Consider the following 17,333-nt stretch of genomic DNA (forward strand, 5'->3'; position numbering starts at 1 on the left):
TAAAGGGAACTATACACTGTCTTTAAAAAGAAACCGCCAAAGAAATCAAACAACAATTCCAAAACAAGAAAACAAGACCGGGAAAACATTGAAATGAAAGCTAAGAAGCCCTAAACGTGTCCTCTCAGTCTGCTTTAGGAGCTTGCGAAGTGTGTGTCTACGAGGAGGGAAAATCAGCCTGCAACTTCCGACCTGCCAAGGCCGTGGGCTGTTGCAGAGACGGAGAAACTGCATCCTGATCAACGTGACTTTGGATATTGCTTTTCGTGACCGTTCTTGAGCGGAGCGCACTGCAGATGCTGAGGTGTCTGGAGGCGTGTGGGCCCGGACCAAGTCACGGGGCACTCCCTCCTTCCATCCCCTTGGGTCCTACCGTCCCTTTTTCCTATAGTCGCCGTTTCACGATTTCACCTCTTCGCAGTCTTGGTCAGTGGAAAGTTCTACATCAGACAGTCCAACCTCCATCGCCATGATCAGCGAGATATCCGAATCACTGCTTACAGCTGGCTCCTGCTCGCCTGGGAGGAGAAAGCAAAGTTCAGGGGTGAAGGAAACTGCCAGACTGCTTGTAAGTGAAGACTTTTCCTGACTGTCCACTACGGGGGGGCGGGGAACTGAGGCCAGAGTTCCGCACCCTGTCCTCCATACCTTTCTGCCTCCCCCCTGTCTGTCTGCGGAAGGCAGCCTGTCCAGGGAAACAGCCCCTCTTTTTTCCTCCACACTTGGCCCCAGAGCCGCCCCAGCCCTTATGTGTCCCTGCCCCAGCTTTGGTAAGTACGTAAAAAGGAGAAACCGGAAATCATTGGAGTCTTGGCTGGAGCCCCCTGCAGCTGTGACTCTGAACTATGTAATAATGTACAGAGAAAGTTATCGGTGTTCAAAGATTGGGGGGGCTGGGCAATTTCTGTACATTTGCAATCAGAGATATTAAAGATTTATTTAGTGACTTAAAAAAAGAAAAAAAGTTCATGGTGAACATTGAGCTATGTCTTTGGATGCTGGTTATTTCAACGCAATTGTCTTAAATAACATTTCTTTGAAGGTCAAGAGAAGATATTAGAAAAATTGACTATTTTGTAAAAAGAATCTAGTTAAAGCCTCTTCTCACACTATTTCCCTAAATAAATTCTAAATGGATCAAAAAGTTAAATGTAAACAAAAGAAACTAATAAAGCTAGAAGAATATCTATCTATCTATTGTAAGAAATTCTATATGAAAAAGCTATTGAGCAATTCACAGAAGAAAAGATAGATAAACATGAATAAAGTTAAAAAAATTAAAAACACAAAAAAAATAAGATCAAAGGCCGATATCACCCCTGGAATATTTGTAAAAATTTTACAAAGGATTGTATTTTTAACCTATTGAGAGCTTTTAAATCAATAAGAAAACTAATAGACCAACAGGAAAAAATGGGCAGGTTATTACTGTACAACTCACAGAGAAGTATAACAAAAATGACCAGTAAATATAAGGTCAGAATGCTTGATATTCATTTTCTTTAAAATGTGTTTTCAGTTTTACTCCCAAATGCTCTGTAATGCACAAACATCATCCATTGACTCAAGGCATTGAGAGTCCCACTGTGTTAAGGATGGTGCCAGATGCCAGGGGTATGGTGAGAGTGAGGTGATTCCTGTCCAGAGACCAGACAAGGGGATAAGCACTAGGCCGGAAGAGGTACCTGGGGCTATAAGAGCAGGTAGGAGGGCTGCATAAGCATTTGCTGAGTCAAAGGTTTCCCAGGGGGTGAGATGCCTAAACAGAGTCCTGCAGGATGACTTGTTTTAGCCAGATGAATGAGACGGAAGAATCTTTTAAGCATATCAATAGCACATACGGATGTTTGGGGGTGATAGGGAGCCCTTGGGTGGACACCACATCATATTTAAATATGACCGGAATGCACAATCAGACTAGGGAGTGTGGGGAACCGCTCCTTGTGGTTAACGGAATTGTAGCCCCGGCCGTGAGCCTGACTTGACCCCCCCCCCCCCCCCCCCGGCTTGTCTTTAAGTCTCAACAGAAAACTGCGTGGGAGACATAACCGAAAACCATTATGCTTTGGAGCTTGCTCTGCTTTTCTTATCTCTTGGTTAACTATAAACAATCTCTAGCAAGGAATATATGAAACCTTGCACCTAAAGCCACTGTGGCGTCAAGATGTTTAATAGACCCTGACACAGACTGGTCACTGCGCCCGCTGTACCGGAACTCATAATGTTATTGACAATTGCAATCCAGGCACCTGAAAGCTACTGATGATTTATGAATGTTGACCTTGTATCTCCCATGCGTATCCTTCTCAAAAAAAAAAAAAAAAAAAAAAAAGCATGAGGGACGGAGGTCTAGCTGCTGTTCTCCACTAGAGAGAGCAGCTGCCTTCCTTACACCGGACATAATACAGGGTCCTGGATAGATTTGTTCTGCCATGGTCGTGAACCCTCTGCTGGACAGAGTAGTTTCCAACCGAGCCTGGGGCGTTGGAGGCAGCTCCGCCTCAAGGGAGAATGAATAGGGGAGACAGAGAGAGCTCAGCCACATCAAAGGCAGCTTTAAAACCAAAAGATCTTGCATGTTCAATTATCCTGCAAGAGAAACATGCAATTAAAAGACCAAACAGAATGTCTAAGTGCTGAAGAAGACCGATGGTTATAAAACCTTTGCTCTGATAATCACTGATATAATTTGCTTCATGTTGAGGTACAGTTAAGAATTCATCATAGCAATATTGTGACTTTCATATAGGTCTAGTTAAAAAAAAAAAAAAAGCAGCAGCACAGATAAAGCGCTGACTTAAGAGTTCTAGAGAGAGAGCTCACTGCACCTGCACAGGTAGGTAGCTTCTCCACTCCTGGCTCTTCAGCCTCCAGTTTCAGCAGAGTTCATGGGTTCATGATCACTCTGGTGTTTTTTAAATTGGAATGTGTGAGTTAAAAGCAAAAGAGCCATGGGGACTGCTACTTTGGAAACTGACTGTCCTGCACAGCTCAAGGCAAAGATGAATTCAAAGCAATAAAAATGGAGATTTGGGGAAAAAAATCAAAAAAGTGCAGTTTTTATGATGTGACATTTATATCCACCATAATGTCTAATCATTTTCCATTTCAAAACTTAAAAAAAATGACAGGAAGACATTTGAAATTGTTCTTTATAGTGCCCTATGTTTTTAATTGAGCTTGGTCTCTTCCATAATTTTTAAAAGTAGGTTTTTATCCTTTAATCAAGGCAGATGTTTTACTTTGAGACCATGATCATACAAAGAAAAATGTTGTCACTGAGACATTTAGTAGGTTCTCTGTGGGTGAGTATAAAGTAGCTATTAATATACATTGTACCTTCTTTCCTGCAAAGGCTAATTTAAAACTAATGCAAAAATAATAGCGGCCTTTATTGATTTCTCACAACAGTCCTTTGATGCGGGTTTTATGATGACAGCATTAAAGATGAACAAAAACCCTCCTAGTCCATTTGACACAATAGTATACAATACCTTCCTTCTCTTGGGGTTCATGCATTGTAAAGACATTGAGAGAATTTAAACAGGGAGTGATGCAATGCACTTAATATTTTAAAAGATCACTCTGGCTGGTAAGTGAAGAATAGACCGGGAGGACAAAGGGTAGAGGTAGACCAGAGGAAACTATGGTGGGAAACAGATGAAACATGATGGTGGCTTGTTGTGGCCATAGGCATGGAAATAAGGGGACAAGTGGAAGGGCTATTTAGAAGAAGGAAATACAGAAAAGTGATGGGCTGGACAAAGGTGGCCAGAAATAAGGACGTAGAATAACTCCCACAATACAGGTACTTTATACTGAGCTGGAGAAACTGGAAGCTGAATGGGTGGAGAGAGATCAACAGTTGAGTTTTGAAACAACTATTGTACATACACACAATGGCATACTACTTGGCTGTAAAAGAGATGAAAGTTTACCCTTTGAGACAGCATGGACGGACCTGGAGAACATTATGAGAAGTGAAATAAGCCAGTCAGAGAAAGACAAGTACCGTAAGATGTCATTCATATGTGGAATCTGATGAACAAGCTGAACTAACAAGAAAAATGGGGACACACTCATAGATGAAGAGCAGGGTGACAGCCAGTAGAGGGTGAGGGGATAAGGGGGTGGAGGGATCAAGCAAAAAGGGACTCATGGACATGGATATCAGTGCGGTAATGGTGGGGAGGGGGGGTATAAGGGGGGTAAATGGTAATGGAAAAAAATACAATAAAAAATTAAAAAACAAAAAAGTGTTACATATGTGATGTTCAAGGCGCCCATAAGGAACCCAATGTTGGTGTGGAGTTGGCAGCTAGATATAGCGTCTGGAGTTTAGAGGAGAGGCCGTGACTGTCTGTCAGGTTGGGAGAGAAGGTATTTAAACCGTGGGAGCAGAGGAGGTTTTCCAGGAAGAGACTGCAGAACGGGAAGATAACTTGGGGCAGAGCGCCCAGGAACACCAAAACCTACAGCCGAAGACTCCAACTAGCGCCTCGACACGATCTCTTTGGCCCACACAATGTTTTTTTAAAAGTGTGAATCAGTTACCATCATTTAAAAGGTAGGGTTCTTTCACATACAAATTTATATTGGAAATTTATCTCGGAAAAAAAAAAAAATAAGGCAAAACATGCCCGGTTCCCAGATGGAAATCACTGGGGTGAGGCCCAGGGCACCGTGGAGGGGGCGTCTGTGGCACTGCCTCAGGTGACCTCGGCAGGGGCACACACTTGAGCTATCAATCTCATACTCAGAGCACAGCCTGAAAATGGCCAGAGGACATTGTGTCATTGAGTCACTGGTAAATGTTGGTAGCAGTGAAATTGAATTGAGGTTCCTCTCTGGCTTTGTGGGGCTCAGGTTTTGTCTTTTATTAGCTAATAACAATATTAACACTTATTGAGTACTTAGTACATGCCAGGGACTATGCGAAGTTCTTTAAATAGATCGTCTAATTTAATATTCACAATTAACCTATGACATAGCAAGAATCATTATTTCCATTTTTAGGGGATAAAACTAAGACTCAGAAAGGTTAAAAATTTACCGAGTTCATAGGGCAGTAGAGTTGGAACCAGAATTCAAACCTAGCTCTGTCTGGTTCCAAAGGCCATGAACTTAACAGTTCAGAGTTAGGATTCTTCACTGAAGGATTAGTGGACTTCCAGGAGAGCCTATGTACCTAGAATTACAGTCACATTTTTATGGCTACGTGCATATATGCGTTTTCTTGTTTTTCTAGTGAGAGGATTGCTTTCACCAGATTCTCACAGAAACCAGAAAAAGCTAAGACACATTCACTTAGGAGGTTTGTATCCTGGGTGAGCTGGAGAACATATTTTTTGTATGCAAAAAAAAAAAAAAAAAAAAAAAAAGAGTGGCTTGGCTTTTTGATTAAAGCATATTTTGGTTTCCATTTTACTATGTGTCCTATTAACTTGACATGACACTTTGCACATGAAGTCAGTGCCTTCCTACTTAATTGTTTCTTTATGATGGTTATTCAAAGCTAAAGCAGAAAATTATCCTTCCCAGAATGAGGTTTGACATTTACTCTGCTGCCTGTCTTATGAAAGAAGGCATAGAGCGGGCGCAGGCTGGAATAAGCCCTCCTCTGTTAGGAATGAACAAACATTGCCCTCAGAATAAGCGTTCTCTGTGTTGAGAGAAAATAACGTGCGGATGAATATAATCCCCCAGGTGCCCCGATTCTCCAGCAGGTTCAGCATTCACTGGGAGCTGCTTTGCATCACAGAAAAGCTTATTCTCCCCCTCAATGTACTTGAAAAATACGGTTTCCGAGAAAAACAGCATCTTTCTGTCCACGGCCACCGATGCTTATCTTCTTGAAAATAGGACATCATTTCCAGTCGCCCCTGTGTTATACAAGAACGCAATGGGGGAGACGCTCACGCAGACTGGCTGCCTTACAAGGATGCTGATGGCCTTTCATGTCTCCCCGGAGCTGAGGTTTCTTAGGGCTGGGCACTGCTGCCTCTGTATTGCCTGTCCTAAACTTGGTGAGAAAGTTTGTGACACTTTAAATGCAGGGTGTTTTCAATCAGGAAATGTCCTCCTTTGAATTCTTTTGGCCATGAGGATTTTTGAGGAGATAAACTTCCGACTTGGGTCACAATTCTCCCGCTTGTGAGTGGCTTCCGCCCAGAGAACGGCAGGCCTCTGGGTCACCTTCCTCCCAGGCTGCGTGACAGTAACAGTCATAGCTGGAATGCACTGACGCCTTCCAACGCGCCGGGCACTGCGCTCGGCAGTTACACAGATCATGTATGTTACCCTCACAACGACACTCTGAAGGAGGCGTGTGAGGACCCCAATGACTGCTTCACATTTTACAGGTGAAGTCGACTTGTCCAAGGTCAAGTACATAGAAAGGGGCAGAAATGGAATCCTACCCACCCAGGCGAGTGCTGTTCATGGCTATGCTATTTCGGAATGGCAGAGCTGTCATGTCTACTGGGCTGCTAAGTGGGCCTCAGAGACAATGCTTTCCTGCCTTTGGGAAGCAAGCATCCCAGGCTTATGATATACATTCAGGCGTTTGGCCAAGTGACTCCTAAAATCATTCGGTTGTAAGTGGTACTTTTGGCCTTTTAAAATTCTTACCTCACAATTGTAAGAATAAACAACATGAGCCATGAGCTCGAATTAGGAAAATTCTTTCTCACCTTTTACATGGGGAAGTCTAAAAACATTGTTTTTATTCTGACTTGGTAGAGGAGAATATCCTGGAAGTCTCTATATTAAATTAAGTCACAGAGTTTTGAATTCACTTGGCTTTTTTCTCTTCATCACTGGTTTTCTGTCCCCGTGCACTTCATCCAGCAAGAGAACCATTTCCTTCAATGGCTCAGACTTCTTACTGATTTCCTGAACAGTTCATTCACTGAGTAATTCCTTACCGAGTGCCAAGAGAAGGCACGCTGTGCTGTCTGCACTAGCTTTACATTAGTTTTTGCAGCCAAGGAGGCAAAATCTAGTGAACATTCATGCTGTCAGTAACTCCCCAGCTAGAAAAACCTACAGAAAACCCTAAGCATTAAGCATAGTGCTTTCCCCTCCCTCCCTCCCTCCCTCCCTTCCTTCCTCTTTCTTCCTTCCCTTTCCTTTCCCTTTTCTCTTTCTTTCTTTCTTTCTTTCTTTTTCTTCCTTTCTTCCTTCCTTCCTTTCTTTCTTTCTTTCTTTCTTTCTTTCTTTCTTTCTTTCTTTCTTTCTTTCTTTCTTTCTTTCTTCCTTCCTTCCTTCCTTCCTTCCTTCCTTCCTTCCTTCCTTCCTTCCTTTTCTTTCTTTCTCTCTTGTATATTGTTTATTGAAGCATACTTTACCTATAACGAATTGCATCTATTTAAAATGTACGGTTTGATGAGCTTTGACAGATGTGTATTGGCTTCCTTATTTTCAAATACCCAGAGAGATTTCCATTTTTCGTGACTGGTCGCACTGAACACAGGCAATGGATTTGGAAAGACAGGCTATACTAAAACGGAAGAGGGATTTGAATGTAGGGTTAAGGTGTCATGACTTTTACATGCATGGATTATATGTGTGTATAAGAAGTACTCACTGAGATAAACTGCTGAAAATTAAACAATGTTGGTTTCTTTCTCAGTAAAATAGTGATGGTAATAATACATGGCTTCACGTCATAGTGTGTGTGCCGCATGCTACCCCAGACAATACACAGCTATCACTGTAGTTAATACACTTACCGAGGACTTGCCTTGTTCCTTTCCCTATGAACCTCTCGGCTTCCTTCCTTGTCCATTAATGTGCTGGTGAACAACGGGTGTCTTTTCTTTCCCGGGCCTCCACCCCACTGTTTCTGTTATGTTCTATTTCTTTAGAGTTATTGGAGGTAGGTTGGTGCATCAACATTTCATAAAGAGCTCATATGCCATGTGACAGCCTCATCCCTACTGCTAGAACAAGTGTCACCGTTACAAGATAGTCCAACATGAGAGCCAGAAGAAACTAGAGAATGGGGCTCTGATGGAAACACGGAGTCTAGCTGAAAGGTCAAGCCGCAGGACACAGCACAGTGGGAGTCTTTTACCTCTCTCTGGAAGGGGATGGGGAGGGAAGGGCCGCAGTAGGAATGCACTTTCTTACGTATACATTTTCAAAAGAAAAGAAGCATTTAAAATATCACCTGCTAACATATCAATCCTTAAGAAGAGCATCAGCAAATTATAAGGGAGTAAATACCCCAGTGCTAACCTGCCAGCATGGAACATTGCCACAAGAACATCTGGGTCTCTCTATCAGCAGGCTTCATTTTACATCATCCTTTTCTATGACCACAGTCGACTGGTCTTTAATAGAGTCGTCAATTATGACCATTTTGACAATCAGCTTCCCCAGAAAGCATGCGAGGAGCCTGTTTATAAAGCTTCAAGACTGCAAGTCATTTGTTCAAAAAAACTTGTGGTTGCGGGCACCTCCTCCAATAAAGGCTGCATCATTCACCTCTGGCAGGTTGGAGAACCCGTCAATACCTGGTGTTTTGGAGGATGGGCAGGGAGGGGAGGACTCCAAGTAGGGGCGCAAATAAGCCCTCGAAACGGATTGATTCACTCTTAGCTAAAGTAAAGAGGCCTGATGTTTTGACCTGGCGTATGGGTTAATATCCCCCTAGATGGATGTGTCCACAGTGCTTTCCTGAAGAAAACCTAATGGATTCTTTCTGAGGCTTGGAATAGCAGGAGCACTGGCCCAGGCACATGTGCTATAAAGTCAACCATGCCCATTCATCTGGCTCCCAGAATACAATCTCAAGCTCTTCGTGCTTATAACGAAGAGAACAGAATTGGTAATTAATAGTTGGGCATGTAATGGGAATTCTGTGCCCTGAGTTTAGGGTGAGAATAAAGGAGCTATAAATGGGGTAAGTTGTTCTACAAGGTCAGGGACTGTGAAAGGGCAAAGGGAACACAGGTGACATTACGCTTGGCCACACATTTGTCTTCCATGCTGCCCCTTGAAGACAGAAGCCCTCACTCCTCTAGCCTCTTGTGTCTTCCTCTACTTCGTTTCATAAGCAAGCAGAGAAAGCTAGAAGAACCTTCACATTTCCTTGCTCCATCCCTCTCTCAGTCAATCACATAAGGGAACGGCGATAAAGCATTGAGCCCGGTTTTTGGTTCAGAGAAGCACTTACTAGCACAGCCTACAATAGCGATATAAAGAAGCTGCTGCTTCTATTGGCCTCCACAGCTAGATGAACCCATTCCGCCCACTTTATAAGTGAGGAGGCAGATTCACTAGTGTGTCTGGAGAGACATCCCGTAAAGTAATGACTTCATCTCATATCTGATGATGCCCAAATAGAAGTCACTTAAAAAAAAAAAATTCTGTCTCTGAAGTTCGATAAAATCTTCCTGACAGGTGGGGATCCAGGAAAGATATCAGTGATTCTCAAGGGCAAGGTTGGTGGGGAAGGGGTCAGTGGGCACTGGAGTTGGGGGGAGGGATGTGCCTTCACAACCCGCATGGGCAGGATAAGATTTTTATGTGTATTAGAAGAGAGTATGGCGTTCTTAAAAAAGTTTGAGAATATACTCATGAAAGGGTTATGAAAAATTGGAAAGAGCTGTTTTAGGAGTTAGAAGACCCATCTCAACATTGACATGATAGCCTTGCTCAAAGTCAGGTGACATGGGTGACAGACATCGGCTCTCAGGGGGTGGGAACATACTTTGCATAGACTGTACCAAAGCTCCACCCCCAATGCCATGCAAGGAAAAGAGATGTAACAGTTATCACTCAAATGAATAAATGAATGGCAAGGTCTGAAGAAATCAGGTTGGTATTTTAAAGGTTAAACACACTGGGGAGAGGGACCCCTCTTCTGATTTCATTACACCGAGTGGCAGGTAAGCGCCTAGAGCAGGTGAAGGAAAACCAGGTCTAGACCACACAGCAGGGATGCTGTTCCTTGCATTTATAGGGGCCAGCGATCTTCCTCTTTCCCAGCCCCCTCCCTTGAGCGCGGTTCCTCTAAGACCAGTTTCCGGCTTCTGGTTGCTTCCTCGGGGTCTCAGGGTTGGGCTCAGCGCCTCCCTGAGTGGACGCTGTCCCTGTGGCTGGCGTAGGTGGGGTGGGGCTAAGCTGACTGTTTGGACAGCAGCTGGACACACTTAAAAACGGCGTGGTGCGAAGGGAAAAGGGACCATTTATCGCTGGACCATCAGGGCTGGGTGATCATATCTATGATAAGCCCAGAATTAGGAAAAGGACTAAAACCCAGCATTTCCCAGTAGAAAGGCTGGACATCTAAGACAGGCATTTCATCCTAATAGCCTTGAATCTGTGTTCAAAAGGCCAAATTCCCTGAACAAATTCCAGTGGGAGTTTCTGGAATTTAATGTGGGGGGTAGGCTGGTCTGCACCAGCCCCAGAGTGACGTTTTCTCTTTCTCTCTCTCTCTCATAAAATAATGAAAGTTCTACAAATCCCTTATGTAGACAGAGCCTTTAGCAGATATGGCAAATGAGGCCTATTTTTAAAAAACACCGCTTGGCAAAATGAGTTCTACTTTGTACACATCTGTTTTACATCTGTTAGAATCTAACTTTCTTCAAAGACAGTTTCATCCTCGCTCAAAATAGGCATTAATAAATATTAGGCTATATCCCTGATGCTGTTGGTAAAATGGTTTTGTTTCATTAATGAAACAGACTTCTAGATGAGCTTCTGGTGAGGTCTCATAGATATTTTCAGAGCAGTTTACAATGTCTTTTTCCCTTATTCTTACTATGTTTCTGAGCCTTGCACAATGTAGTCATTTCAACATGTGGCCCAAAGTCCAGAGATTCTGGATTCTGATTTTTTTTTTTTTTTTAAGGATCATGCTGCTGCTATTTGAAATGATTACTGATGTTTACGATGAGCGCCCCTCCCCTCTTTAACTACACAGTTGGCCTCAATAAGTTGCCCAAGACAGAGCTCCTGCTTCACCCCCTTTTAGGACGATATGCTGTATTTTTCATTTGGCCAGCACTTCTCAGTAGCACACAACCCAACTGCTGGACAGTTGAACTTGTATTTTTGAAGACTCTACAACCATAAGCATACCCTGTGTCCCAAATAGGAGGTGCTCCATCGCTGGGCTGGTCTTACCAGGCAGTCGTCAATGTTTATTTTTTCCTGTTTGCAAATATTTTATATTACTTTGTCACAGAACAATAGCTGCCCGCACTATTTCTAAAGTCTCTTGTAATGTGAGAGGCTTTGTTAATAATGATAAATATGGTGCAAAGTGGTTTAAAATCCATAAGTCCCCAAATTAATATAACCGCTGCTCATCTGCTGCTGAGCTGAGTCTCCATGGATACCAAGGGAGTGTCTTCAATTCCCAAGAACACCCAGGGAGAGTAGGCACCCTCACCCTAGAGATCTGGAAGCCTGGTAAAAAGCGGCAAGGGTCCTGAGGAAATGGAGGCTCAGAGAGGTTGAGTAATTTATTCAAGGTTGCACAGGCAGCAAGTGGCAAGGCTGGCCTTGACTTCGCTCTACTGTTGAGAACTTAAATTATTTCCAGGGGTATAAATCAGGACAGGGATTTCAAGATCTCTCTGCTGTCCAATAAAGGCTCACCCTTCATTTCCTATCACCCTTGCCTCTTGGTCATGTCTCACAATGACATCTCATCCACTGCTGACGATCCTCATGCTCAGTGTGGACACAGACATGTCCAAGTGTGATTTGGCCTAAAGGGTGCCATCCTATTGTAGGGCATCAGGGCTAGGAATACATTGTACCTAAAGTCAAGGGCTGTTTACCTGTGGCAGCACATTTCCTCTTTCCAGATATGAGACAGCCTTTAAGGCCATTAATGAAATAATATATAAATCTGTTTCAGGAGCTGTTCTGTCTCTGATGAGCTAAGTTGGAACTACAGTTTCATTTGCAGAAGTAATCAAATGAGAGTCATTACCTGAAACTCCAAGTATCCCTGCTAAAACATGTCAATTCCTGTGCTACAGAGTTGATAGCATTGAGTCACATATCTGTGTGCAGGCATGCATGTAGTCCACACAAACATGCAGATGTGTGTGTAAAAGGGCTGCCTGAGGCACACAAGCCTGCTTTGCCTGATATGCAGACAGGAATGTGCATATATGCATGTTTGTGTGTGTGGGTAGGTGCACGTGTGTTCTTGGCGCACACCTGGACACACATGCATGCTTCAACATAGGCATGTGTGTCTATGTGTGCCCACGCATGCAAGTGCTTATTTATTCCATTGCACAAATTTTCCTCAGCTTTATAACAGGGGAGACATGCTTTCTAACCCATTGCATTCCTACTCAAACTTTGATTTCCAGCTTTCTAATCAACTCCGTATTTAAATAAAAGTTGCAGTATTATTATAATATTTTTTTCTTTAAAAAATTCATTCTACTGCTCTTATTGCACAGTGGGAGTTCAAGTGCAGTCAATCCTTTTTGAACTGACAGCTCTGATTGAGGCATAAGTCTTTATGGAAATGAATGATTTGTTTGACAAAACAATTTCGATGGAGCTTTAGTCTATAAATCTACTAATTGCTCCTCCCTGCTGTGGACCTCAGTCACCAGTGAGCTCATTAACTGTGTATGCTGCTGCTTAACAGCCACACATGCAGTTGTGCTGCATGATTTCACTAAGAGGTATTATTTTAATGAGACCTAATAGGACAATCCACAACAGTGATTGTCCCTTAGACATCAGTGCACATGAAAGAATTACTGCTGTCCCTAAATGTGGGGTTGTAAAGCTGTGATGAATTGCAGAGGGCATGCCTTGGCTCCAGGGGTGCCTGACTCAGGTGCAGCCAATTGTCATTGTAAGAGAACGAGCCCATGGCGGCTGCTGCTGCTGCTGCTGCCAACCTTTTTGAGCTGGTGGCATGTGTGTGCACATGCATGTATATACGTCCATGTGTGCGCATACATGTGTGGGGCACGTGGCTTGATTCTTGCTCTGGTGCCCCAGTGTGTGCTCCATGGGAAGCCTCCAGGGTGAGGAGGAGGGATGGTCTTCCTCCCATCCTGGTGTCCTCAGACTTGCCCAGCCAAGTGGAGTGTGACCTGACCGATCACCACTCCAGCTGTGTCCTGTCTGGAGCTGGTGGGGGAAGAGTTTGGCTAAATCACTTAACCACAATATATTTTCTTTTCTCCAGACATTTCCCTGCAAATATTTTCCCTAAAGGGAGGAAGGAAGTGCAGTGAAGACAACACTATAAGAAGCCAGGCTGTGAAAGACAAATACCATACGATCTTACCTATAAGAGGAATCTAATGAACAAAATAAAGTAATGAATGAAATAGGACCACAGGTATGGAAACACGGGACAGACTGAAAGTGGCCAGAGGGGAGGGGGTAGTGTATAATGGTGGAAAGAAGGGGAAGGGACCAAACAAAGAACATGTATAAGTGACCCATAGACATAGACAACAGGGTGGGAATTGACTGTGGGCGGGTGAGGGCAAAGGGGGGAAATTGAGACAACTGTAATAGAATAACAATAAAGAATGATTTAATAAAAAAAAGACATAAATTTACAATGAAAAAAAAAAAAAGAGGCTGATGAGATACTTTGTATTTTAAACCGCGTCCTAGCGGATTTTCCACACGGGGGTGTAGGACTCCATTGCTGAAAACTTGGAAGTTTCTATCAGTGGGTCTTTCCAAAATTTTTGCTCCAAATAGTCCCCTGAGGTTTAACTTCTAAACACAAAAAGAACACCAACACCTGGCAAATTTGAAATTATTAGTTTCTCAACAGATCATTTGTCCGGAGGTCTACAGGCCCAAAACACTAAGATTATTGGTGGGGCGGCTGCCTCTGGACTATACCCGATGGAGAGCCAGGTGGAGGCAGACCTAATCATCACCTTCTAGGAACTGACACTAACGAACTGCGGAGCGATCGATGGGCTGCCTTGTGGTTACGCTCCCGACCTGAGAGGTTTCTTTGTAAATGGTCCTGTAAGGACAGTCATTATTTTATATGAGATCACGGTAATAAAGACTACAGTTTACAACTCAGTAGTACTCAAACGATCAATCAATGAAAAAGATAAATAATGGCAAGCGAGCCTGTAATTTTGGCTCAGGGAGCAAAGCCACTGTGATCAGCGAGGATGCGCAAGGGAATGTCAGTTTTCATTGCCACAGACCAATAGTTGAGGGTACAACCCGGAGCTCCCAGGCTTTGGAACCTATTTGAGAGAGGTGCTGTGTAGATATTTTTATAACAAGACAGTTCAGTTGCATCCGTAGGTACTTGGGATGTGTCCGTCCAGCATGTGTCCCCCTGGGGAGAGACGTGCATGGTGGGAACGAAGATGACGTGTGATTTCCTGAGTGCCGGGTGCTGAGCCAGCAGCGGTACTGACATTGATGCATTTCACCTGTGAGGTGGATTGTATCTGGAGAACTTTAAAGACGAGGAAAGTGAGGCCCACAGAGGTCGAGTTGGCTCCTGATTCCGTGGCCAGCCAGGATTTGAGCCCAGTTCCGTTCAATGTCCATGTCATCCGGTCTCCCCATGCCTGTACAACCGCCCAGTAGGGTCATCGTGATCCATCATCAGTTAATGGTCAGAAGAGCACCAAGGATATACATAAAACAAAAGTGAAGAGCTTCATTGAAGCTGCACTGGTATCTGGGCACTCGGTTTTATGCTAATTCAGGGCATTTGCAGAAAGCGCTGCCCAGTCAGGTGTGAGCCTCTCTTCTTCCCGTCTCACTTGGCCACTGTTTCCGCCATGCCATCTCCGTCCACGGCTTCTAATCCCCATTGCTGCTGTGTGGCCCAATATCAATAGTGATAAATAATAAATCACCAATCCATTTCTACAAGGCATTAGTCCCCCGCCTTCCTCATGATGCAGGAACAGTTTAGCATCTGGGTTCCTGTCACATGGCGGAAGAAAGGTCACCGCATCATCCCACAGGCTCCAGGGAGGCTGGTCTTTTGGGGCCTTGGAAGAATTTCTTGTGATATACTGTAGTGTTTTCTGTTTCTAACTATTGCTATGGTTGGTTTCCTTTAACATTTAGCATATTCATTCATGTACTCATCCATTCAGCTAGTTTTATGTCATCTAACTGGACGTCACAAACTGTGCTGAGTTTTGAAGGTGAAAAGCTGAAGTCCATATTCGATCAGGACCTATACGTTTAGGGGGGTGACAGGTGCTTTCTCCAGGAATCATAACGGAGATGACTGTTGGATGCGGGGGGAGCACCGGATCCGGCCTGGAGCACAGGGGAGACAGCTCTGAGGACGCAGCAGCAGGAGGGACTTGTGCAGCGTGGTGGTGGTGGAGGGAGAAGGGGCAGGACAGCGCACCCGGACCCACGAGAGGCTGAGAAATGGGCATGTGTGAAGTGCCCTGCGGGGCGGAGGGAAGTCAGAGAGACACGGAGGCCCAACGCTTCCTGATTTGGTCAGAGGAGCCAGCTTGAGATGGGTGATAAAAATGTTTTGGGCAAAACAGCGGACCCAGGTCTGATTTCTAGAGGTGATTATCGAGGAAGCAGGATCAGGACAGGCTGGGAATGGTAAGACTAGAAACGAGGGGAGTGAAATGTCAGCCATGGCAAAAATCCAGGGAAGGGATGATAAGGCTTGAAGGGTAGCAGTGGCAGAGGGAAAGGGCACATGAAGAGGGATTTAAAGGAATAGTGAGCAAGGCTTGGTGATTGTTTCACTATGGAGAGCAATAGAGTGGAAAGAATACAGGGTAACCGCATGTTATTGGCCTGAGCACTGGGAAGTAATTTCACCATAAAAACTGAAGTCGCTAACTTATAAAATCAACCTATACACTAGTGTGTTGTAAATATAACAAATGTAGCAAGCAATAAGGAAATGCTCTTAAAAGTCTGGTACCATACACAGTTCCTGAAGCCAAGTAAGCCTGGACAAGACTGTAGTTTTCACTATAAGAAAAAGCACATTTTGGGGGTGGTGTGTGAGATGCTAATACGTGTGTGTTCAGTTAATGGCTTAATTCTTCAATGGCAAGTCAACGGACTCTTCCTGCTTTTCCTTATTTTTAAATTTAATTTTTCAATCAAATTAATTTAAAAAAATATTTTTATTTCACACCAAGAACGTAGTTTAACAGGACAAGTAGTATTTTATCTTTGACTTTGTCTTTTAATCATTCTATGGGAATTTTCACTCTACTGCTATATTTTTTAATTTCCAAGAGCTCTTCCCCATTCTCTGAAAATTCCTATCACTGTTTCTTTCCCCATGGATGCAATATTCATCTCATATCTCTAAGAGTACAAATGATGGTTTATAGAATTCCGTGGTCTGAATGATCTTGGTTTCCTTGAAGTTTATTTTTATTTGTTGTGTTCTCTCTCTTTGATGTAGTAGTTTCTTGCAGCTGACGAGCCATCCTTGCTTTCCATTTGTATTGACAAATGAGGCACTATGATTAAGTGGGCATTGGTAGGGTTGGCTTACTGGGGAAGAGGCCTCCATGTGGGCCTAGGGCAACTAGTAGGCGGCTCAGGATGGGGAGGAAACCTGGGGGCCTAAATGCTCTAACAACTTTCACCTGATATTCTTTCAAACATCACTCTTGACCGCAGCCTTCCTGGGGGCCCGGTGTGCTATCTCCAGAGCTCAGCAGGCAAAATACTTGCTTCTTATTGGCTTCCCTCTTAGGAGGCACTTAGGTTTCAGCTTTCTCTGTTTCACAAGGAGAATTTCTACTCATTGGTCATCCAAAAGGTGTTGACATATTATCTCTTGTAATCTTTTCTTTGTCCTTAGTGTCCTTGCAGGTTTATACCTTCTGCAAGATTGGTGGGACTTTGTTAGATAGCAGAGATAAACCTGTGGGTTCAATCTGCCATGTGTAGCCAGAAATCTTCAGTTGGTTCTAGATGGTTCCTTTACCAAGACACCCAATCCTGATGCCCTTGAGTCTTCAACTACTTCACAGGGACATGTTGTAATTCCATTTTTAACTTTCAGCTTGGGATATGTGAACTTCTCAGGCATTTTTTTTGTAGGGACCCCATTCAATGATGTGGTCCAGTACTCGAGAGACAACTGAGCCAGGGCAGAATCTCAGTGTATGAGGTCTGTCCAGAAGGTATCCAGCCATGTAATATGAAAAACAGAGACACTTATTGAACAAGATACAAGATACGAGAAACACTGCACGTAAGACAGTGACCCTTCAGTCCCTTTCAAAGTAGGCACCTTGGGACTTCACACGATCCTCCCAATGGCCATCAGCTGCCCTGTTGTATTTTCCTGAATCCCATTGATGTTCTGAAATCCCTTCCTT

General features: G+C 43.7%; 1 protein-coding gene across 1 annotated transcript in view; it reads right to left on the reverse strand.

Annotated features, from left to right (window-relative positions):
- RNF150 (ring finger protein 150) overlaps nt 1–17,333 on the reverse strand; it is a 158,447-nt gene continuing 141,114 nt past the window's right edge. Inside the window, exon 7 of the mRNA XM_090290323.1 lies at nt 1–518. Coding sequence (XP_090146449.1) covers nt 400–518 — 119 coding nt within the window. The 3' untranslated portion in view covers nt 1–399. The remainder of the gene's footprint in view (nt 519–17,333) is intronic.

This window comes from Furipterus horrens, unplaced genomic scaffold, assembly GCF_987537825.1.
Source record: "Furipterus horrens unplaced genomic scaffold, mFurHor1.1.pri manual_scaffold_10, whole genome shotgun sequence".
In the NCBI taxonomy this organism is placed as follows: domain Eukaryota; kingdom Metazoa; phylum Chordata; class Mammalia; order Chiroptera; family Furipteridae; genus Furipterus; species Furipterus horrens.